The sequence below is a fragment of the Corythoichthys intestinalis genome, chromosome 16 (genome assembly GCF_030265065.1).
Source record: "Corythoichthys intestinalis isolate RoL2023-P3 chromosome 16, ASM3026506v1, whole genome shotgun sequence".
Lineage (NCBI taxonomy): Eukaryota > Metazoa > Chordata > Actinopteri > Syngnathiformes > Syngnathidae > Corythoichthys > Corythoichthys intestinalis.
Window position 1 is genome coordinate 4,602,837 of NC_080410.1, and position 25,679 is coordinate 4,628,515.

Genomic DNA, 25,679 nt, shown 5'->3' on the forward strand with positions numbered 1-25,679 from the left:
TCACTGTTTGTCGTATTTTCTATTGGTGCACTTCATCATTTATTGTGTACATATTTTTGATGCGAATCTGTGACTTATTTACGTGTCACACTTCAAGTATATGAATAATAAAGCACAGGTTTGGTGTCAAAAGAGTTGTTTTGATGTTTAATTTTCAACAACAGACAGTTCACAATCGATACATCATCACTGATTGAGAGTGCCTCGGTGCTTTTATGATAACGTTAACATCAAGGCTTCCAACGCAGTTTGGGAAGTTTCATAGCCGCCAGTAATCTGCTATGGCTTCCCACTGGCTGGTTGAAAGACACGGTAAAAAATCGGGCTGGAGGGCTTCACAGGCCTCAGACAAAATGCTGGACGCAGTGCTCAATGCCAGTTTAAAGCTAACCGCGACAGCTTGCTGGTTTCCACCCTAGGCTAGAACGCTGTGCGGCATCAAAAGTCAGACAGACCGGCTTTTGTATGATCAACATTTATTCAATGTTAATAAGCTGAAGATCCATATTCAAGCGTTCCATCTTGCATTGTTTATTTATTTTTCTCTGTTAAACTAGAGAAAATCAACAAGCGTGCCCAAAACCGTACAAACACAACGCCACACCCCTCTAGTGGCTTGGCGGTGAGTTACAGAGCAACGCGTTCCCTCACCTTAGAACTATCGAATGCTCATTGACGCCGTAGTCACTTCGCTGTCACCGCAACGCAGGAGCATAACTCACACTTGACTGAGTCACAACAAGAAAGTGTTGCTGACAGTGTTGATTTCTATTTACTGTTCCCCCCTCCCAATTAAAGTCCGTCACAGTCACAGCCAATTTATGCTGTAAAGCTGGTTAAACTGGAATTTATGTTGTTGTAAGGTGTATTACATTTTTGTTCATGTGCCCCTTTTGATTGATGAGCACCTACCCCTCCATCGGTCTCTGCAAGGTGAAGGGGATAGTTACCTTTCTCGCAGACACTGTATAACTGTTTGCATTAGTCTAACACATTATAGTAAAGCATTTAACCATAGTTTAGGCAGACTTCACTCCATGCCCTTTGACACAGTAAATGGGACCAAATTGTACCGGTCCGTGGCGCATTTGCTACCGGGCCGCACAGAAATAATAATTTATTAAGGACCGCATTCTGGCCGAATTAACCCTGTGCCCCTGCTTAACACACCAATATCCCTGTCTACTCTAGATATAATAACTACAGGATAGATTTGATGTCGTCATAGAAATACATTGATTTGACTGCTAGCAGTACATCTTGTTTTGTGTATATAATATATCTATATGCGCTTGTCCTCGATAGTAACGTATAACTAGGTCGCGGGCGCAGCACATTTGTTCCCGGAAATAATTAGCCCGCACACGAGCGAAGATGACTGGAAAACAGACGTCTTTGGACATATTTTCTTACGGCGAAAAGGGCACCTGACGAGCCAGAAGATGAGCCTACAACCTCGAAGACCCACGAACTACGAAGGAGTGAATTCGTGACCCGTCGGTGAATAAACTGAGTGATTCAAGCATGTCTGTGCAACAGGAGGATCAGCTTGTAGAGATCGCAAATGACGGCGACCTTAAACATACATTTGAGACACCAACTCTACCGAGGTTCTGGATTAAAGTCATTCCGAAATATCCTGACATAGCTACGAGAGCATTGAAAACCTTGCTACAATTTCCAACATCGTGTCTTTGTGAAGCGGGCTTCTTAATTAATGCTTAACGACAAGGCAAAGTCGTTAATGGTGAGAGAGCGGTGTGCAGTTGTTGTGTGCAGCTAACATGGCAGGATGTATCTGAGGAGAACTTTTCTACATGTCCTTCCATGAACAAACGTAAGTTTATATTCCTTTCTTTAAAGAAAGTTTGTTGTGTTTACTTTGGAATCGCTGCATTTACGGCTATGTTTAACGTTACGCGCATGCGCAGAACCGCATCGTTGCAATTTTTGATGGGTTGCAAAATTTGTCAGAACACCAGTCCGTGAAAAAAGACCCAAATAACACCGGTCCGTGGTGCAAAAAAGGTTGGGGACCCCTGCCTCAGACGTCAAGACGCCTCAGTTGCCATGGCAACCACGTCCCAGCCACGAAGGATGACACACGAACTTGACTGCCCAAACCTGCCACAGAAGGATTATCCCAAGACAACACCGAGGCACGCCTTCCGCCTGGCCCACTACACCACAGCTTTCAGAAGACTGAACTTTTAGCGAACAACTGTCGCTTCTCGGGAACATTCTGAAGTATCCTTTGTTTTGCGGACCCTGGATCCAGCATTGCCTCTCCGTCGTCTGTTTTTGCCTTGCTTTTTGATCACTGTCGACGGATAAATTGTCAACTTGTTCGCTGTGAGCTTTTCTTTAAACCGTTCAAAATGGAGTCAGTACAAATGGTTAACGCTGGAGTGAACGCGAGGGGTTTGGCCTTCCGGCCGATTTGCTGGAGCTGCGCCAGCGGGACGCCTTCTGGTTCGGCTGTCGCTGTTCCGGCGGCTTGGCTGGGAGGCCGAATTCCTTCGGCCTCCCAGCCAAGCCAAAGTAAGTTGAATAATCTGACACATTAAGCTGTTAACCAGTCTTTAACGCTCAAAACAAGATGGAGAAAATTATTTGCCTAAATTTAGAAAAAATAATCTCATTAAACCGTTAAAAATTTGCAGTGTGCTGCTGCCTGTCTTGGCTAGGACTCTCTCGTAAGAGATTTTTAATCTCATCTCCTTTTTTCCCAGTTAAGCAAAGGTTAAATAAATAAAATCAAGCCCATGAATGTCAGCTAATGAGTTAATCAGATGTAAGTGCAAAGGTGAACCATAATAAAGAGTCAAACACTCCATTTTCTGCTAAATGAAGTACACTTTATTTTTGTCCATTTTAGTACATAACCATTTCAGAAACATAAGACTTTTCAAGCAAAAGATCTACCCGGGAACAAACATATGTACATACAGAAAACGTTGAAAAGTTGAAATGTACAAACACTCAGTGCGACCCGGTAGGGAAAAAAAAAAACTGGCAGGCAAGTTACATAATAAGCATATATATTTATAAAACCCCAAAAACGAATCGAACAAAAACGACAACAGTTATACGTCGAGTCGGAGTGGAACTTTTGAACAAAAGTGGACAACAATAAAGAAAGACTAGTAGTTGGAGTAGGTGCTCGTGAGCCGCTCGTGTTAAAAAATGTGGTTGAATAACTATAAAATGGTCATTTGATCTTGTTTAAAGGCCGATAGGAATGAAGCGCTTGGCTTTGCGAGCGCATCAACCATCCTCGGGAGGTGTCAAAAGCTAAAAGGCGCGGCACTACATGGTAGCGTTCCTTCCTCTACTCTCTCCCGACACTCATTTTAGGATGATGAACCTTCATCTGATCCCAAGAGATGTAATGGCACTTGAATTGAAATACAGTGATCCCTCGTTTTTCGCGGTTAATGGGGACCAAAACCTGCCACGATATGGTGAAATATGAAATATATATATGTATATATGAATGGCGAAAAAACACAGACAAGGCTGTTTCTGCTCCTGCACCCCTCTTTAAAATAAATTGCTGTATTTTAAGCCAAAAGAACTGTTGCGTTTGATAGAACAATATGTCTATATGCTGCCATAGCAATTTCATGGCGCATTAAGCACCTGAACTATTTTTAATTTGTGCGTTTTACCCTGGAGACCCCCGTTTACAGACACTCTAACATTTTTTTTTTTTTTTTTTTTGTAACCCAGCCATAAAAAGAATTTAAGTAATTATATTTATGATTCAAAATGTCTATTATTCTTAAAATAATTAATTGATTTCCACTATTTAGTTTAAAGACAAAACAAACAAAAAAACAACTTTGTAAAATTATTCACGCGCATATTTTAAACTTTTAAAAAAATTACATCACAATGAAAAAAATAGTGTCTGTAACTAGGTCATGGATATCTACCTCATAACTGCCGTTTAATTTTATTTATTTTTTTGTTACTGTCGCATTTTCCCCGACATTTTAGATGATAAGTAATTGATCAAAAAAAAAAAAAAAGAAAAAAAAAGAAAAAAATGTTTAAAAGGGTAAATATTTGAAAAAGAAAATCTCGACAACTCCTTGATGTCTGCAATTTCTGCATTGCGATCCCAGGCACTTCCAATGTAATAATTATAAGTTTTAAACATGTTTCTGTCCCACTGAATACTTTTTAAACAAGAATAAAGTAGAAAAATGCTTAATTAATTGCTTCATTGAGTGAGTCCACTCAAGTCCGTTCAAGCTGCTCACTTACTCACATTGAGTTGCCACAGCAACTGTTTAACAAGTTAAATGATGATTGACGCATGTGGAGCTTTGAAGCTTCACAGATCAAACACTAAACGTATGTCAATCATCGTTAACCATAATAAGCAACTCCAGTGCACTGCCTGAGCAACAAAGAGCAGATTACGCGATCGGCTCAGCTCAGTTCATCTGTTTTTTTTTTTTGTTTTTTTTTTTTAATTGAAAAAATATCCACGATGGACTGAGGGCCCGAAGTCTGAAGCGCAAAGTAGCGAGGGATCACTGTATCTTAAAATTTGAAGGGAAGACTGATGGAAACAAATCAATAGCAGCCGATGAGCTTAGTATGAGGTGACAACTACAAAAAGGAATGCATGTATTAACAAGGGTACAAACAAAATACAGTCAAAAACAAAGGCAGTGACAAGGCGGATTTTAAAGGCAAATTGGCCTTTAAAATGATAATGAAAAACTAAAATATTAATAAGAGGCGGATTTTTTTTTTTGTAAGGCCATCATAAAAACAAACCAAAAAAATAATAGACATACTTTCAATTCTATTCCCGTCATAAATATAAATTCGTTTGACCAGTCACCACTTGAAGTGCTTCGGACACACTCGTCTACATTCTTATTTTTATTCCGCTAAAGAAAAATTGACGGGCAACATTTGAACGGGCCTGAATAAATACCAGGAGAGGCGACGAGCAGGCTTGGAGGATAAATTAAATTAGACAAAATAGAAATCAAATGAAAGGAGGTGGCCCTTTTTTTTTTTTTTTTATGTGAAACTAGGACAAGGAGTGTGAAAATAGCTACAAAAATACAAACAATAAATAAAAATAGATGAATTCCCTTCAACTTTGATCTACTTTTAAATGTTAGTTTTCAGGAGAGTAAGCCAAAGTCTTTTGAAATAAAAGACTTGGTTTTCTTCATATATATTTTTTTAATAATAAAGTCCATCTGTGACAGAATTACTTCATTAAATTGTCTGCTGGTTTGTCAGACAACACACGTTTCCCTTTACTGTGTCTCACCGGCCGGCCGCAAACGGTCCTTCCCATTGACGGTGATAGATGTCCAATCGTGTGGCGTTCAATCGTCTTTCTACTGTAAATTGAAATGAGTTTATCACGAGTAGACGACCAGTTTGGCTGAAGCGGGACGGTATTAGCGATTCCTCCCGCTTCGAACCGATTGGACGTCTATCGCCGTCAATGGCGGCCAATAAGTTAACAGGTCAATCCAAATCCAATAAAAAATCTTGGAAACAGGCTGACACGTGAACTGCATCTTTAAGCAAACACCTGCATGTTTTTGTTGGCCTCTGTGACTTGGGGGATTTGGGTCTGGGCGGAGCCTGCGACGGCAGGGCTGGGCGTGGAGTCTGACCAGTCGGACACGCACTGAGGGGAGGGGCTGGACCAGGCCTCGGGCGACTCGGGCGAGGGGGTCAGGTAGGGGTGCTCGGTGGGAAGGTGCAGGTAATGCTTGGGCGTGGCGTCGAGCGTCGACGTATAGCTGTGTTGCGACGGTGGGGTAGGGTAATCTTCCTGGTGGGGCGGGGCTTGAACGGGCGGGGCCACGCCCGGCGGGGCTTGAGGGGCAGGCTGCTGAAAGAAAGGGGGTGGCGGCGGGGCTTGCGAGGTCTGCGGCGTGGGCGGTGTGGACGAGGCCACGCGGGGCAGATTCTGCTGGCCGCTCATGTTGTGGCCCATGACCTGCTGCTCGGTGATGGAGGGCAGCTTGACCGGGCTCACGCTGGGCGTGGAGCCCACGGGCGTGGGTTGCAACATGGCGCCGCGGTACATCTGCTGCTGGTGCATCAGCATGCTCTGCTGCTGCACGGCCGGGCCGGGCGGGCGCATGACCGAGGGCTGGCCGTTCTGCACCAGGCTCAGCACCTGCTGGCCGCACTGGGTGACGGGCGCCCGGGCGTGCCAGTCGAAGGGCACGCTGACGGGGCTCACTAGGTTGAGCCCCATCTGGCCCGACGGGCTCAGGACATAGCCGCGCCCCATGTCAGGCGCCACGCGGCCCTGCAGGGACACGTTGCCCAGGTCGTTGAGCTGTGCCAGCGACACGGCGAAGGGTCCGCCGCCGGCGTCCAGCATGCCTGCGTGCACCATGGGCGTGCCGGGCACCGACATGGACGAGTGGAAGAGCCCTGCCGACGGCATGGCCACCGGGGACGTGGGGTTGGTGATGTAGCCGGCGTTGCTGGCCCCGCCGTGGGGCGAGTCCAGCGAGTCCACCGGGGATAGGGTGACCGAGCTCTCCAGCAAGGCGCTTTGCATGTCCAAGGTTAGCTTCTTGTTGCGGGCTTTGACAGAGTCCTTCAGACCGCCGGCGTGCTGACCACCCAGCCCGGAGCCTTTTGCTCCCGGCCGCCGGTTTTTCTTGCCTTGCGGGGTACTCTTCAGGCTGGGCAGGAAGGCGCTGGGCGGGCACATGAGGGGTGACAGTGTGTGCCCGCCAGAAAGGTGGAGTCCGGGCCCGCTGTGGCCCTGGGGGCTCCTCACTGTGTTGTACTCGTCCAGGAGCTGCACGATGTCGTGGTGCATGCGCTCTTGCGCGATGTCTCTGGGCAGCCTGTCCATGTGATCCGTAATCTCCCGGTTGGCGAAGTGGGCCAGCAGAACTTTGACCGCCTCGCAACTTCCCTCGCGAGCCGCTAAGAACAGAGGCGTCTCTTCCTAAGGGGCGCACATGCGGAAGTTTAGACACACGCTCGTCATATGACTGGGCTGGAGAAAAGGCAGACCACCGTACCTTGAGATCTTGCATGTCTTTATTCGCGCCGTTCTTCAGCAAGGCGACAGTTGCGTCCACGTTGTTAACGGCCGCGGCCCAGTGCAGAGCAGACTTACCTGAAGGAGAATACAATTTGAATTTTAAACCGTGTTTGATATCATCCTTCCTTTTGTAAAGATTTTTGGTACTCATATCAACTCTTTTGTCCAATTACGTGGCTTTTTTTATCCTTCTGCTGTGAATTTCAGTGAGTTTATCACTTGTTGTTTGTTGATTGTTCAATCCGTTGGAAGTGATAGCATTGAATGACTGCATTCGTTGCCACCCTCACACTTAAATTGGATTTGACTTTTAGTGCCGTCATTGGCAGCCAATGTGTTAATGAATGCACTTGAAAAGATTGCTCTTGTTTGTAAAAATAAACCTTGACAGACTTACCCAGTTCATCAACTGCATTGACATCTGCATGGCAAGTGATGAGTTCCTCCACCATTCCCTCCACCGCCAGCCTGGCGGCCAGTACGAGCGCAGTGGAGCCGTCGTACATGCGCGAGTCCAGATCTGTGGCCCTGTTTCGGATGAGGATCTACCAAAAAGCAAAAACAGGTTGAAATTAGGGCTGTCAAACGATTAAAATTTTTAATCGAGTTAATCACAGCTTAAAAATGAATTAATCGTAATTAATCACAATTCAAACCAACTATAGAATATGCCATATTTTTCTGTAAATTATTGTTGGAATGGAAAGATAAGACACAAGACGGATATATACATTCAACATATTGTACATAAGTACTGTATTTGTTTATTATAACAATAAATCAACAAGATGGCATTAACATTAACATTCTGTTAAAGCGATCCATGGATAGAAAGACTTGTAGTTCTTAAAAGATAAATGTTAGTACAAGTTATATAAATTTTATATTAAAAGCCCTCTTAATGCTTTCGTTTTAATGAAAAATTGTAAAATTTTCATTAAAACAATAAACTAGTAGCTCGTCATTGTTGATGTCAATAATTACACAAAGCTCATGGTGCTAAAACCCATAAAATCAGTCGCACCCAAGCGCCAGCAGAGGGCGACAAAACACCCCAAAAAAAACAAGTAACCAGTGGACATGACACTGTGCTGTCATTTCAATCTGAGCGGGGCATGTGCGTTAATTGCATCAAATATTTTAACATCATTAATTAAAAAAAAATAATTACCGCCTGTTAACGCAATAATTTTGACAGCCCTAGTTGAAATCGCTTGTCCTTTTCACATTCAACCTTTTACAGCAACTTGTAATAATAGTAAGGCTGGGCAAGTTCGTAATTTAACTCAGAGTTAACTCACAAATTATTAACGCGGTTTATAATTTTGATCGCATATTTTAATTTTATTGTATCTATTAATAATATTAAGGCCTGCCAAGTTAACCATTTAACTCAGAGTTAACTCACAACTTAGCAATTCCATTGTGAAACCCCACTGGCTAGTTTTATAATGATAAATGTAACAACTTCAAGGTTTTCCAATAAACATTCTGTGAAAAATAAGGGAACAACTTCAACTGAAGTTATAGAAAAAGTACCTATATTACACCACTATATTTATTGTTGAAATCAAAATATTGCAAACATCAGTTTTTTGGATGAAGTGAAAGTGCAAAGTGCCGATAAGGCACTGCCATTTCACATATGGCCCACACAATGCTTCCGGCTCAAAATAGCAACAAAGGCACAGAGCTTCAGTGCAGTGAACGAGGTATGTAATGTAATTATTGCTCATTTAATTTTTGCACCATGAATGCAAATGGTATGCTCAAATATCAAATCCCAAGCAGTTTACTTTAGAGACATCTAATGGTCAAACAGCAAAACTTCTGTGCTAAATCTGACCCACCCTCGAACAAAGGCACAAGGCTTCTACATTCACTTTGAAGGCAACATGCATTTTGGCCCAAAACCAATGTCGATATTATCCGATATCATTTTAAAGTGACAACTCCACTAAATTATGTAAAAAAACTTTTCTTTAACCATCAAGTTAACATAATTTTTAATGTCTTGAATTAAAGATGTCCCAAACGACAATTTTCCTCCTGATTAGTAAGCACTTTTTTTTAACGATTAGTCGACTATTTTAATAATATATTAATAATATATATATATATATATATATGTACTGTAATTTTTCCTAATCTAGCAATTAAGTTTTTGTTGAGCACTTATTGATTTACAAAAACATTTTGGAACACTTAAATTCTTTAATAAAGTACAAATAAACACGTAAATAACAATAATAAGTCACAAATAAACAAATGCTGATAGAATTAACTAATGCAAAAGAATGGAATGTAAACAGATTCATAACACTGACTTCGCTTTTCCAACATGATTCAAAACAATTATTAAAAAAAGATATCTAGCATTAATATTATAGTATACTACTCTATATAATAGTATTATAATAATTATAATATTAATTCATAGCCAATCAGATTTTTCATGAAGGGTGTCATTTTAAAGCTATCTTTAGTTTAGAATATGAATTCTGAAGTGTATGAGATTTACTCCAGAAATCGTTATTTATATGTTGAACATGCCGTGCTTTTATTTTGAAATGTTCACCGGAAGTACGTTCGCTAAACTGCTAACCGTAAGCTTTACATTCCGCAAAAAAAATTGCACTTTTCGTCATTGCATGTGGTGTCAGTAATAGATTTTTTTTTTTTCCCAATTTTTTGTTTGCAAATGCTGTTAACCGGCAATTTTTCATGTTTGAGGTGTCACCTTTGGAGAAGACTGCCAATGTTTTATAGCATGCTAAGTGGTAAGTTGTCTTTTTTCCCCATTAGCCTCAATGTAGCAATGCTAACGTTTACAGTGTTTAATTTCGATGGGTTTCCTTATTTTGTTTGTCTGAACTTTAATTCTACGGCCTGTTGATGACCAATAAACAGCTGTGAAAGGAACTGGAGTCTCATATGCCACCAACACGCACGTAGCCGCACATACAAATGTATGCAAGCATGCACGCACGCACGCACGCACGCACACACGCGGTGATAAAATGCAGCCGTGAAAATTACCACCCTCATTTTTATTTACCGTGCGATAAATTATTGCATATCACGACAGGCTTAGCAACTTCAATAAAAAATGTCACTACTTAGTTAGATGGATCTGCCAGCTTGTTGTCTCCTGTCGTCTTCCAAAATTACAACTGGGTGATGTCGCTTTAGGTGTTCATTCATGGCTGACGTGCAGCCTGGTATGCAAGCATGGCACTGAAGAGACAGGACACAAACAGTGTACCCTCCTTTGTTTCATTGAAATAAGTCAATGTTTTGGCCATTCTGGTGTGCTTTTTTGGCTTTGTGCCGCTTTCCCCGCTTGCATACAAAGCGTTCGCCATTCTCAACTTTCCATACATATATATTTTTAACCCTTCATTAACCATTGACGGGATATTGTGCTTGTTGATGCACTTACGTCATCGATGACGTCGACTAGTCGAGCAGCTCTATCTTGAATCTTTAGTTCAATGCTTTTTAATGCATGAATTTTGACAAAATCCATTCAACGACTTTTAATGCTTTTTAATGACCTGCATAAACCCTGAATTGATCGCAATTATTTTATACTATTAATCGCGATTAAAATTGTGTGATTGTTGCCCTGCCCTAAATGATGATAATAATGTTTACCTGGAACACTCCTTGGGCATCAGCGGCCACGGCGGCATGCAGCGGCGACCGTCCCGTGTTGTCTTGAGCGTTGGCATCCGCCCCGGCGTCCAGGAGTCTCTTAGCGGCATCGGCACGGGCGTAGCGGGCGGCCAGGTGGAGCGCCGTCTCACCCGTGCGATCCGTTTGGGCGGCTAGCGACGCGCCTTGGTAGATGAGGTCCGAAATAATGTTGGCTGAGCACTCCTCGGTCTCATCGTCTTCGGCGGCGACCTCAGACTCCAGGCCACCACCGCAGAACGACGCCAGCATCAGCGGAGTGAAACCATCTAGTAAAACAGCAGAGTAAAATAGCAGGGTTAAAATACAGTCAATTTGATAAGACTGATGTTATTTGTTGTCAACACCAACCTGGTCCCCGGACATTAACGTCCATGCAGTCACTTTCAAACTCTCCTTGTGGAGGTGTGAGCGCCATGGTGGGCGGCACCCGGATGTCCGCCGCCGCCAGGTGATGCTGCGTCCACTGTCGGCTGTCAACAGCGTCCTCGCCGTCTGACAGCATGCTTGGCTCTTCCATCTAAAAACACACCCAGCGGAAAGGTCAGTGTGATGACTTAACCGTAGTATGTGTAGTCTAATTGTGGTTGGATGAGCGGACTAACCTTCAGTCGTTTGGGCTCTGGACAGTCGGCTTCTATCCACTGGTCGCTGTGATCTCCGAGCAGAGATTCCTCGACAGTTTTGGGCATATGTCTGTTGATGATCCAAAAGCACAGGTGTCATACTGAGATGGCCATTCATGAACTTGTACAAACGGTACAATCACCTCATGTTATTACATAAAAAATTGTAAAGATACTTGTATTTAAATTTAGAAATCAGTAAAAGAAGGGCTGATTTTGATTGATTTGAGTGGATACACTGCCCTCTAGTGGCAACAGTGAATATGACATAACTCATCCAACATAGCTGAATCTAGCTGCTCCCTGTTCAGACCAACATAAGGTTATATGTTTTAGTTTGAGGGAATACGTTTGTTTATGTATTCGTAATTTAATTTAGAAGTATATTTAATTTTTTTTGTGGGAATACATGTTTGAACGATTTGTTAAACGCATTTAAGCTAGCGGACTTTTGCTATGCAAGTTAGCCAATTGTTCTTTTTTTGTACTTCGATCCTCATTTAGTTATTTTTTTATACCGTTTGAGGCTAAGCTCAGTTATTTTAATTTATTTTGAAATGCATTTATTGCTCTTGTAAAATGAAAGTGCAATTTTGCATAGTTTGATAAAACACTCGGGAATTTTATTTTGTATTCGCATTTAATGCTCTGCCATGCCCATATTTGGCCATATTTGTGTGCTTCTCTATGGCCTTGAATAACCACAATGGGTATCTGTTGACCACGCTTATCAGAAAGTGCTGATGACTCACTGTTCGTACCAGCAAGGACGGCTTTTGAAGGTTTCAACTTCAGATGTTTTCTGATGGAAAATCTCCAGGTTGTGCTAGAGTTTCGGCACCGCCCTTTCAACAGTATGAAAGACTTATAAAAGCCTCGTATTGTTTTTCCTTGCACTTTTGCGATATCACAGCCCTTGCCTGTATCACATTTGTGCCCAGAATATTCTGTAATAAAGCCTTCGAAGTGAATCTGTTCATCTCCAGCCTTTAATTTACCAGCATTCTCACAACCCGAAATTCAACGAACACGGGAAGGACGAAGGGGGAAAACGACGTCTTTAAACAGTTCCTAATCCGATTACTCGATTATTTGAACTAATTGATAGATTAATCGATCACTTAAATAAACGATAGCTGTAGCCTGACTTGCTAATGATTTGATTCTTGATATTCTGTCTGCCAGGTCTAATTTGACATTCTAACAATTACAGTGGTACCCCTACTTACGAACGTCTCTACAAACGATATTTTAAGGTTACGACACGCCTAAACGGGTACGAGTGAAATTTCAGGTTACGAAAGGCAAAAATACAGTACAGTATGGGGAGCTGTGTTTATGGCAGTTTCTCGTAGATCCCAGAGTTAACTGAAAGTAACATACTCATAGCAGCTATTGCCGAGCGTCTTTCTGGCATCCAATTAGGTAACATGTGGTGTCTTCTTTTTTAGCACTTCTGGCTGTAAACTGTCTCGGCGGGTTCTTGCGAGGGTACCTATATTTACAATGGCCCTGAAGAAAGTAATGGCGAAAAGTGGAGCTGTACCAACAAATCGGTGTAGTCGACGTCATCGATGATGTTAATGCGTCGACGAGCACAACATCCAGTCGACAGTAAATTAAGAGTTAAAAAAGTATATGTGTGAAAACTTGAGAATGTCGGACGCTCGGTATGCAAGCGGGGAAAATGGCACACAAAGCGGCTGACAAATTTGTGCAGAAATTCAATCAATTGGTGATTGATGAGGGCAAAAGGGGACGAGGACTGCGGTTAAAAGGTAAATGACCATCATTTTTATTCTTTTTTTTTTTTTTAACATGAACTCATTTTGTTTTTTGTACAATAATGTAATTGTAACATGCATTTATTACATGTTTTGATGTATTTTTATGCTTTTATAAAAGATTTGTCTCTGAATTTTGGGGGGCTCGGACCAGATTAGGGCATTTACATGGAAAACCCGTCTCTATTTACAGAATTTTCAGGTTAAGAAACTACTTCCATGTAGAACCAATTAATTTCGTAAGTAGAGGTACCACTGTATTGATAATTTTGTGGGGTTATCGTGAAATTTGAACCATTCAATTTCAAAATGGTCTTCAAAAGGTCTTGAAAAGTCTAACATTTCACTTGATGAATCCTGGAGGAATCCTGGTTTTGTCATTTGAGCGTGAAACGGGATGTATTTGAACATATGATTTGCTTTTGCGGACCACGCAAAATGATGTGACGGGCCGGATTTGGCCCAAAGGCCTTGAGTTTGGCACCAGTGATACACAGTAATATAAAGAATAACTACAACCAAATTATACGAGTTCTTCTTAATAATATACTGTATCCTGTACTGTATGTACATTTTATATTTAACTCAGTCAGGGCCATTGACGATGATAGACGTCTAAGCTGTATCGCTGTATAATTTAAAGTTCATCACTACAAAATGGGTTGGACATGTAGTTGTACAGTCAAGTGCAGTTAACAATCAATTCTCACTGTATGAACTTTAAAGTATTCCTCACATCCTTGCAACTTACTTCATTCCGAGAGCATCCTGGCCCACCGGCTCCCTTCGGTTCTTATTGCTGCTGGGTTCCTTCTTGAGGAAAAACCCCTCAGGGAACCACAGCGTGCTGTGCTCTCGCTTTCTTCGGGTAATCAGCATTCCAATAATCATGATGACCAGCAGGAAAAGCGAGGCGATGCTGACCAGCATTATCTTGCCCCATTGAGGAATCGGGTCCACTTCGTCCACAATTTTTTCACCTGCACAGGTTATGACAAGAGAGTGATTGCAAATACATTTTCACAGTTTCTGCCATGCTTCTCGAGTGAGCTTCTACCCACCCCGGACTTCTTTGAGCGGGTACGGGAAGCGGAGCATTTCGACGGCCGACAAGGCTCCGAGGTAGTCGGCGGCGCTCTCGGGCGATGGGAAGCAGTCTTCGTTACACAAGCGGTTGTCGATTTCCAAGTACACTATGGAGCTGTGGAGTCATAAATTAATTGAAAAACAAAATGTTAGCAAAACACAATATTATACTGTACCTTGTATTCAAATGAGTTTATCACTAGTAGACATCCAATACACCTAATGAGCTATGAAGAATTTTAGAGGTTTGTCAAACTATCATTTGAATGGAGCTCTGTGAAGTTGGCCCCACATCAGATGCAAATTTATATAAAAATGATGTCAATCATTTATGCTACGTTTGTGCTATAAAAATTTTCATTTGTGTTGTTATCGTCTTATAGATATTGAGTTATTAACCTGAGTGACGTCAATCGCAGCCCAACCGTTGCGGCTGACGGAGCGTACTAACTCTCTCAATATAGGGTTCCTACAGGTTTCCTCAAGTTAAATTTAAGACTTTTTATGTCCTAACCAAGACAAATTTTCAAACACTTAATACCTATTTCAGAGCCATATTGAAAAAGAAAAACAAAATCCGTGAATTTTCAAAGGAGCACAAACCTAGAACAAAAGAATCACATCATTTTTCTTTAAATTTGCGTCTGATGGGTGTTGAATGGCCGTTGTGCTGCTCTTTTTGGCGTTCCTCCTCTAGCCACCAGGAGGCACTATAAGACAGACGTGCTCACATACTGTACTTTTCATTGAGATTCGAGTTTCAGCTCCTCTCGGCTCATGGCACTTTCTGCATTAAGTCCTTTGCAGATGATTAAAATGACTGAGTTTTAAAAACAAAAAAGTTTAATCCACTTAGTTTGATAAATAGTTTGACAGTAAACTTCAGCTGAAAGTAGCACTAAACAGCGCGATGACTATTTTTGGAAGGATTGTTTACAATTTTACCAAAGTGCTTCTTATTGTGACATGAGTTGAGTCGAGTTAGAACGCTTGTATTTGAACTCTGCTTAGAAGTAAATTCTAAAAAAAAAAAAAAAAAAAAAAAAAAAAAAGCTCAATGACTGCTGAAAAAATCTTGAAAATCTCATAAAGTGAGACACTCACATCTCCAGGAACCACTATATTCAACTTTTTAGAGCAATGTATTTAATATTAACTCACTAGTTGCCATTGACAGCAATAAACATCCAATCCTTTTGCAGTGGGAGGGAACATCCGTTCTATCACTGCCACCCTCTCACTTCAAATCGATTGGATGTCTACAAGTGATGAACTCATTTCAAATAACAACACAAAGATGATTGGACAGGAATTAAAACTGTGTTTGACTGACCCAATGATTTCCTGCTGAGGCTGCAGCTCCCGCTTTAGCCTCGCCTCCCGCCGGGTGTAGGGCCGGATCATTGCCTCGCCGTTGTGGTCTAGCCGGAAGCGCAACGTGGTGTGAAGGATGGCGCTCAGCTTGAGCAGGAAGGCCGTGCTGGTGCGGAGAAGCTCCTCCGGGGGCAGCAGCACCACCAGGACCAAGGCGCCGTCCACAATGTCTTCAGGAACCTTTTGAGCGCAGTCCAGGCCGTCCCAGCCGCACTCCTCCGTGTTGCAACCTTGGTCACACAGGCCGTCGGCGTAGTGGTCGATACAGTAGGTTTCGTATATTGGACTTAATAAATCACAAAAAGAAGATCATTGAAGAAAGGATTATTCTGTGTTTCAGCAGGACTTGGAAATGAATACACATTTTAATTACGACTAATCGTGTGAGATTATCTGGGATTCATCACTGTTTCATACATAGAATCCGATGGTGAATTTGAGAGTAGTATTTAGCACACTTTTATTATGAAATAAGGCCGCTCTTAGTTGACTCACAAATTAATTTACACAGTTAACTCATTCACTGCCAATCATCATGGTTCAGCTCAAGCAACAGACGCCATATCCGTGACATATTAATCCATCAAATCATCAATTAATCTCAAAATTATTTGACAGATTAAGCTATCATTAATTGATTCACTGTCAATGACCAATCCATTTTGACTGTAAACATTAAAAATCATAGATTAATGGCAAAATTAGATTAATCGCAAAATTAGTCAACAGATTAATAAATCAAACTAGAAACCGCAATTTCTGGAGGAATTACGATGGGGCTTTGCTGTGGTAGGTACAGATCTATCAGGTCACATTTCGGGGACACGTCCTGTTAAAATCAGGTCACTTCCTGTTGATTTGGGGACATTTGGGGGATATTTCCTGCTGCATGGCTGTCAATGGCGTCGACTTACTTGGGCGCCAGTTGAATGCCAATGGGCTGTCATGGTAAGTTTTTGGTAAAAAATCACAACAAGACAGGTTTTTCTGCTATTGAAACGCAATGGCCATCGATGGCATGGACACACACGGCTGTCAATGGCATCGACTCCGCCATGGTCTGTTATGGCAAATGGTCAAAAATCACAGGACCTGTTTTCCAGGCATTGAAAATGAATGGGAAATTTGGACGCACGTGGCTGTCAATAGCATCCCATTACAAATAAATGGGCAAGTCTTTGGTGAATTTTGGGGACAACGTAGGTTTTTGTCAAATTCTGTATACAACTTTTATGCCGCTTACTGTCCTGGAATTTTTAATATGTAAATTTTGTGATTTGGCCAAAAAAAAATTTTTTTTAAACCTGCGTTTTCGGGTGAACGGCTTTTGGGGGTCATTCGAAAAATTCCCTGCATTGCTTGAAAATTCCGGTCATTTCGATATTCAAACGGTGCCGATCGGTCAAATAATTCGGGCTACACGGCGCACCAAATAAATGCCATTAAAAAAAAAATAAAAATAAAATTTTTTACTATCTGGGCCTTTGCCTTGCAAAGCCCCATCTAATTAATCACTTAATCTAAAATAACATCTGACCAATCCTGAATTTATTCACTGCCACGAATTATGTATCAGTGCAATTGACAGTGGTCCAATCCATTCGAACTGGCAGGGCCTTGCAGCGATAATTTAATTGTTGCTCTATTTTATCACAATTCTTTTTTCATATCAGTTGATCTCAATTATTTTCACGTTTCAAATAGCGTATTTCAAGTATTAGCAATAAAAACATAAGACAATCCAATTATATTTACAGGTTAATTAATTACAAGTAAATATTAACAAAATTAGCAGCACTGAATGACAGAATACTCCGCCTCTCGTAAACAATTTGCTGCTATGTTGGAGGAAGACACAAAAGCCACTCACTTGCAAACTTTCTCCTTGGTTTTGCAGTCAAAGTTGTCATAGAGGCAGTCTGCGTTATTGCACGACATGTCGCACTGACTATTGTTGAAGCCCCTCCAACAGCGAGGGTCGGCGCAGCGGGCCCAAGGATTGACCGCCAGGGAGCAGTCACCCCCATCCCAGCGGCAAGCCAAAGTGCTGCATTCCTTATCGCACACGCCGTCGTTGGCCTTGCCGTGGCAGTCGGCCAGCGGGCACGACGGGGCCGGGGTCTCGTTCACTCTCCCGGCCTGCTCGCAGCGTTTGCCCGTCCAGCCGCTGGGACATTGACAGTGGAAGAACGGGAAGGCCGTCTCCTCTGTGCACAGGCCGCCGTTGCGACAAGGCTGTGAGGAGCAGCCCTCGTTGCTGCGGTGTGCACACTGCGGCCCGCCGTAGCCGGGCAGACAGGTACAGCGTGCCCCGCGGGTGGTGAGAGCGCAGCTTCCGCCATTGTAGCAAGACAGCTCGCGGCAGGACATGCTTCGCTCGCAGTTGGGTCCCGTGTAACCCTGCAGATGACAGGTGAGCCCAAAAAATTCTCTTAATATCTTCAATCATTATTCAGAGCTGCAGTTATACTAGTACTACAGCAAAAAGGAGGTTTTAAGTGCTTAACATGGACTTACAAGCTGACACGTGCACGTATAGCCAACAACAGAACTGGATGCTGAGCATGCTCCTCCGTTTTGACAAGGATGAGATTCACATGCACTGAACCTGTTTTGACACCTTCGACCTAAGACAAAAGAACACAGAATGATCAACCAGGAGCACAAATCTTTACCAAGGTTTTGACACTTCATCTTAACTTTAATTTAACTTATTGGCTTCAACTGACAACGCTAGACGTACAATCCATTTTGACTGGGAAAGCTTGCAGAGATCGGATGATCGCTGCTATCCCTTCCAGCCAAAATAATTTGTCATCTAGTGTCGTCAGTTAGTGAAACTAACTAACCCAACTTGATTAGCAAATTAATCGACTGCATAAAATCATTATCAAGTGTGAGCTGATCTTTGTCAAAATCACACAGATGAAAAAAAGTGTCTGCTTTAACGAAAACCACCCAAATATGTATAGGTTTTCATAATTTAATGAGGATAGCATGCAAACAATGACAGAAGGGGGAAAAATAAGTAAGTGAACCATCACATTTAATATTTTTTGCACCCCCTTTGGCAGCAATAACTTCAACCAGACGCTTCCTGTAGCTGCAGAGCGGTCTGGCACGTCGATCAGGACTAATCTTGGCCCATTCTTCTCTACAAAACTGCTGTAGTTCAGTCAGATTCCTGGGATGTATGGCATGAATCACTGTCTTTAGGTCATGCCACAGCATCTCAATGGGGTTCAAGTCTGGACTTGGCCACTCCAGAATGAGTATTTTCTTCTTCCGAAACCATTCTGAAGTTGATTTACTTCTGTGTTTTGAATCATCCGAAACCATTCTGAAGTTGATTTACTTCTGTGTTTTGAATCATTGTCTTGTCTTTAACTGTATGACAGACAGCCTTAGGTTTTCCTGCAAAATATCCTGATAGACTGTTGAATTAATTCTTTTATCAATAATTACAAGTTGTCCAGGCCCTGAGGAAGCCAAACTGCCCCAAATCATGAGGCCCCTGTCACCATGCTTCACGGTGGGGATGAGGTGTTGATGTTAGTGAGCTGTTCCATTTTTCCTCCACACATGATGTTGTGCGTTACTCCCAAACAATTCAACTTTGGTTTCATCAGTCCACAAAATATTTTGCCAAAACATCTGTGGCGTGTCCAAGTGCCTTTTTGCGAACATTAAACGAGCAACAATGTTTTTTTTAGACAGCAGTTAAGTCCTCCGTTAAGTCCTCCCATGAACACCATTCTTGGTCATAGTTTTACATATAGTTGATGTTTGCACAGAGATATAAGACTGCGCTAGTGATTTCTGTAAGTCTGTAGCAGACACTCTAGGGTTCTTTATTACCTCTCTGAGTGTTCTGCCCTGAACTCTTGGTGTCATCTTTGGTGGACGGCCACTCCTTGGGAGAGAAGCAAAAGTGCCAAACTCTCTCCATTTGTGGACAACTTCTCTGACTGTCGATTGATGAACATCAGACCATCAGAGAGATGGTTTTGTATCCTTTTCCAGCTTTATACAAATCAACAATCATTAATCCCAGGTCTTCAGACAGCTCTTTTGACCGTGTCATGATGTACATCAGACAATCCTTCTCATCAAGACATTTGTTTCCCACTGTGTGTTTTATAGTGGGCAGCTTTAAACCACTCATCATTGATTTGGCACACACCTGACTTGTTTGGTAAAAATTGTTTTCAATTGCTCTTTAAGTCTCCTTAGGCAGAGCGTTTACTTACTTCGTTTTCCCCCCTTTGTCATTTTTTGCATGCCATCTTCATTAAAATATGAAAACCTATACATGTTTGGCTAGTTTTTGTTAAAGCAGACACTGTTTTTTGATCTGTGTGATTTTGACAAAGATCAGATCACATTTGATGGTGATTTTCCAAAAGTTTCAGATACTTTTTCATACCACTGTGCTTTTATATACATGGTTGATTTACGGGCCACACAAAATGATGTGGCGTGTCCTGCCTGTTAGTATGACACCCGTGATGGATGGATGGACAACACCTATAAATGCCATTTATGTGAAAGATAGTTGCTCAAAGCATTTAAGTATGTTAATGTTTGTACCACTAACAATGATAGCTATCCAATCATGTGGCATCCGGTTGTCCTTTTACTGTAAATTTCAAAAAGTTTGTCACTAGTTGACATCCAATCCATTTATGGCGTTTAGATATCCAATCCATTTGAAGTGGGAGTACTGGCAGCGAATTAACCAATATTTATCCACGGCCCTCTCCCGCAAAATAAACTCATTTAAATTCACAGCAGAAGTCTATCATTATCTAGTGTTAGCGTGCGTAGCTGACGACCATCTTGGGTAGGGCGACCAGCATTTGGAAACTCAATCTTTAAAAGTACAGTACACATGGCACAGCTTTGATATTTCTTAGTACTAGCCGATACCAATAACATCCTTTTAGTGCAGTATTGGTACTAGTTTCAGTATCGACTTATATTACCTGTGAAACCAGTCTTGCAGACACACTGGTAGTCATTGGGCATCTGGATGCAGTCCAGGCTATTAGAGGGGCTGCAAGGGTTAGAGAGACACTCGTTGATGTCCCCCTCGCAGCGCTCGCCAGTAAACCCGGGCGGACAGTTGCAGCGGTAGCCGCCCACTCGGTCCACGCAGGTGCCGTTGTTGAGGCATTTAGGGGAAGCGCTACGAGGTCTCATAGGCGGAGCGCAGTCGTCTTCGTTGATCTCGCAGAGTACACCTTGAAGGGAGATAATTGTTGAACTTATCACCTCAAAATGGTTGAAGGGGTCCATGTCTGCTTTGTGTCGACCATGCACGTGCATACCAAGTGTGCCAGGAGGACAGGAGCAGATGTAATGTCCGACCAGGTCGATGCAAGTGCCTCCGTTCTGACAAGGGTGAGACTGACATTCGTTGATTTCCAGCTCACAGTTTTGGCCAGTGAAACCAGGCATACACTGGTAGGACGAAAAAAAAAAAAGTGCACTTGTTAGCTAGTCAGCTTGGTAAAACAGTAATTTCATCGGTCCGTAAACTCACGTCACACTGGTATCCTCCAACGTATCCCCTGCAGGTGGCGCCGTTGCGACAGGGTTTGTCCTCGCAATGGTCCACTTGGCTCTCGCAGTAGCTGCCAGTGTAGTCGCCTGGACACTTGCAGTAGTGAGTGTTGCCCGTGTTGACGCAGTGGCCACCGTGGTGGCACAGCTCATCCGTCTGGATTCCTGGTGACAACAAAAGAAGGTGTGAGCGACTGCCGCACGGCAAACGGGAGGAGGTACGTCAAGACGAAAAGGACACCTCTTTGGCGAGCTGCCATCTCACAGGAGACCCTTGGGATGTCGCAGTAACGTCCGGACCAGCCATGAGCGCAGTCGCACATATAGGATGAGTCTTTTTGACGACATCGTCCTCCGTTCTGGCAGGGGGAGGAGCGCCTGCACCAGTCAACTGGTGTCTAGGGCAGGAAAGAAGCAATGTTTAAATATATATAGCAGCAGCTATCGATTATTTTTGTAGTCGATTAATCGATGAACTAGTTACTTTGAATAATCGAGTAATTGGATGAGGAACAGAAAAAATAGAAATACCTGAGCTGAGCCTCAAACGATTTAAAAAACTAAATAAATGAGGCTCTAAGTACAACAAAAGAACAATTGGCTAACTTACATAGCAAAGGTCCGCTAGCTTAAATGCTATAAAATGCTAACTTAAAATTTTTTTTTTTTTTTAACAATGCTATTAGCAAATGGTTCAAACACATCTTCCAACAAGAAATGGCTAAATATACCTGTAAACTAAATTACAAATGCATTAAAAAAACATAGCTCAAACAAAAACTTATGTTGGTCTTAAATGGGAGCAGCTGGATTCAGCCATGAGAAATGAGTTGTGTCATATTCACTGTCGCCACTAGAGGGCAGTGTATCCAACCAAATCAACAAAACTTAATGCAAACACTTTCAAAACAAACCATTACAATGCCACTTTAATTAAACAAATACTCAAAACAGCAAAATTTAATTCGAATCTTTTTTCTAATAGAATTACTCGAGCTAATCAAGTAATCGTTGCGACACTATTCATATACTGTATATTTGTGGAATTCCTGAGTACAGCCAAATCAATTCTGATTTAAGTCACATTAATTAACACTGTTATTATTCGAATAATAAACTCAGTCTCTGATTGTGAGTTAATATCGATTTATATTGGGCTCCAGACTAACATTTTTTATGAGGAGCACAATGTCCCCTAACTTAAAATTTTAGGGGCGCAAGCATTAGATTCAGGGGCGCACACTGTAAATCGACATGCAAAGTTTTCCTCTAATTTTCACTGTTTAACTGAGTAAAGTAAAAAAATAAGAGCCTGTGTGTCTGTTCACACAGCTAAAAAAACCAAAACAAAACAAAAAAAACGACTGGAGACAAAATGGCGGATGAGACTTCGGTGTCGTAAAGTCGAAATCACGGAAGTCGAGTACGTCGTAACCTGGTGACTACCTTTAACTCATTGGCTGTCATTGACAGCGATAGTTTTCCTATCCATTTTGGACCGGGAGGGCAGCAAATGCTGCCAGTCGCTCCAGTCCAAAAGGATGGGACGCCTATCTCAGTCACTGTCAGTGAATGAGCTCATCGTATATAATCTCACAGTTAATTATTTTAAGTCATTTGCTGACAACCTCCTCTAGTTCCAATGGACTGGACGTCTATTGCTGTCAATAGCATCCAATGAGTTATTTTTTATAATTATTTCATTAAACCTTTGAACAACAACAAACATTGTACATTTGAAATAAAAGTGTTCTAATTACTACTTTCGAAATCAAAATTACACAGAATGCATCAAATAGCAATTAACTTCACACCATTAGTCAAAATTAAAAGTAGAAACCATTGCCCAGCCCTAATTATTACCACTCAAGACTTTTACATTTGTGTCATTATGCTGTTGTACCTGACAGCGTGTGCCAGCATAGCCTTTGGGGCACGTGCAGCGGAATGACTCCAGGGCATCCTGGCAGAGACCCCCATTGAGGCAAGGCTGCGAGTCGCACTCGTTGACCTCGTACTGGCAGTGGGAGCCTGTGAAGCCTGAGCGGCATGTACACGAGTAGCCGTTGATCTTATCTGTGCACGTCCCTCCATTGAAGCATGAGCTGCGGACGTAGGATTGAAGTCACATCATAGCCACATTTGGATGGATTAAAATGAAAAAAATTAATTTGACTGAATTTGTTTGTTTGTTTGTTTTTGTTTGAAATTTCCCAGGATTGGGGGGGCAGTATTGTCTGGGTGGTTTTTGAGGTATTTAATTCAATTAAGGTAAATCAACCTATTTTTCATTAATTGGACATTTACAATGATGTTTTTTGTGTAAATGTATTTCCATAAGAATACGATACTACAACAGCCATAAACAATAAAACGTGCTGTTGCACACCAATTGCAACACTCGAATGCTCGCCTTCAGGCTTAAATATGGAAGTTATCATCACGTTTGCTCTTGTTTCTCAACTGCTTGAGGTGGATTCTTTCCAATTGTGTCCGTTAAAAATAATAGAGCCTAAATATTAAGAGAAATTAGAAGCTAAAACCCAGCAGAAGTCTGTAACAGCACAACAAAACTAATATTGTAAACAAAAAACATATTAAAACAACGGTAACAATCACTAATGCTTGTAAAATTAATGATATGCCTCTATTTCCTCATGTATTACCACCCACCAGCACTACCTGCTGACAGATGTCCGTCACTATGTCAGAGAACTTTAATCCATATTGGAACATTTATGCATCATTTGGCAAACAAAAAGACTACTCAAATAATCATTTATTTTTCTGGTTCTTTTACCTGACAAAAATGATGTGCTGTTAGCTATTTTATATAATTTTATTTATATTTTTTGCTCTTCGTTTCAACATTTAAATGAAAACAGTCCTATAATAGCACTTTCACTTCAGATCTTTTATGTTTTTGCCCAGATAATTGTTTTTCCAGTTTTGAATAGCTATCCAATTATCTGTAACATCCTAAATTCCTTTCAACTTAGTAAATGTAGCTTTAGGGGAGAAGTATTACTATGTGATTAATCAAGATTAAATTACCATACTTTCTGCACTATAAGGCGCACTTAAAAGCCTTCAATTTTCTCAAAAGCCAACAGTGCCCTTGTCTTTCTTCGGTTCTTTCTTCCTTCGGGCAAATCATATCACATTTTGTAATTGTCAATGGTACCGATGATGATGACAATAAATATTTAATTCATTCATTCATAATTTGATGCGCCTTATGTATTGGGTAATTATAGCATCATAGTCTCTTTAGCACAGCTCCATTTCGTGGATGCATAACACAATCCAAACTACTACTACTACTACCACTGCGCCTTATAATGCGGTGCAGCCTATATATGAAAAAGACTTTTTAAAAAGGCCATTCATTGAAGGTGCGCCCATAGACTTCAAAATGTTATTGACGGGTCAGATCGATCATGCACTGCGCCTCGCCTTCAAGTAGGGGGCCGCCCACATCAAGACGAGCTATTCACAAACAAACGCACACAGCGATCTAACGCCGGATTTCTGTTGAAAAAGTACGAAAGCTGTATAGCATACAAACAGGAAGGATTGTCAACATTCACTAAGAGCACTAACTGCACGTTTTTTTGTTGTTGCTTTGAACCAAGAATCGAGACTGTTTTACGTCCATATCTTTCAAGAATTCGGGGATTTAAGCATTTATTCACAAGAATTTTTACCGGAAAAGCTCTGTTTACATAAGGCGGCCGCTATCTACATTTACTAACAGACTAGCATTGTACTTGGACATATTCGCGTAAAATAAATGCTAACTGCATGTTTTTTTTTTTTTTTTTGCTTTTAACCAAGAATCGAGACTGTTTTACATCCATATCTATAAAGAATTCCGGGATTTAAGCATTTATTCACAAGAATTTTCAACGGAAAAGCTCTGTTTACTTAAGGCGGCCGCTAGCTACGTTTACTAACAGACTAGCATTGTACTTCGACATATTTACGTAAAATAAATGCTAATTGTATGTTTTTTTTTTTTCTTTTAACCAAGAATCGAAACTGTTTTACGTCCATATCTATAAAGAATTTGGGGATTTAAGCATTTATTCATAAGAATTTTCACCGGAAAAGCTCTGTTTACATATGGCGGACGCCACATTAGCCACGTTTACATGCTGACTTTTATTCATACCGAATCATTCATTCTTTTATTCATTCCGAATGGAAATTTCACATCAGCTGTTTACATGTCACTTCATCTATTCCGATCCAGCGTTTACATGTGACTGCCTTTATTCCGAAAGGACGTTTGACAACTGCCGTCGGACATGCGCAGATTAATCAAAACAAAGCGTCACGTTGCAAAACATGGAGATCAATCGTCAGATCAGCTGCTGTTTTAACTTTTCGAGTGGAAACAAAACTTCAGAATGACACGCCGTTCATTTAAAAAGTTGTGTGGGTGCGCTGTGCGTGTGCTTGGAAGCCATGTTGCAAGTGACG

The 25,679-nt window shown here is 41.6% G+C and overlaps 1 protein-coding gene across 1 annotated transcript in view; it reads right to left on the reverse strand.

Moving 5' to 3' along the window:
* Positions 1–2,836: 2,836 nt before the first annotated feature.
* The window catches only part of notch3 (notch receptor 3), a 77,850-nt gene continuing 55,007 nt past the window's right edge, over positions 2,837–25,679 (reverse strand). Inside the window, exons 18-33 of the mRNA XM_057816968.1 lie at positions 23,098–23,299; positions 21,436–21,592; positions 21,175–21,359; positions 20,960–21,092; positions 20,615–20,872; positions 18,147–18,256; positions 17,500–18,029; positions 15,589–15,915; positions 14,231–14,370; positions 13,921–14,149; positions 11,365–11,455; positions 11,111–11,279; positions 10,721–11,028; positions 7,461–7,608; positions 7,041–7,138; positions 2,837–6,964 (exon numbers count right to left, since the gene is read on the reverse strand). Of these exons, the coding sequence (XP_057672951.1) occupies positions 5,564–6,964; positions 7,041–7,138; positions 7,461–7,608; positions 10,721–11,028; positions 11,111–11,279; positions 11,365–11,455; positions 13,921–14,149; positions 14,231–14,370; positions 15,589–15,915; positions 17,500–18,029; positions 18,147–18,256; positions 20,615–20,872; positions 20,960–21,092; positions 21,175–21,359; positions 21,436–21,592; positions 23,098–23,299 (4,486 nt within the window). The 3' untranslated portion in view covers positions 2,837–5,563. The remainder of the gene's footprint in view (positions 6,965–7,040; positions 7,139–7,460; positions 7,609–10,720; positions 11,029–11,110; positions 11,280–11,364; positions 11,456–13,920; positions 14,150–14,230; positions 14,371–15,588; positions 15,916–17,499; positions 18,030–18,146; positions 18,257–20,614; positions 20,873–20,959; positions 21,093–21,174; positions 21,360–21,435; positions 21,593–23,097; positions 23,300–25,679) is intronic.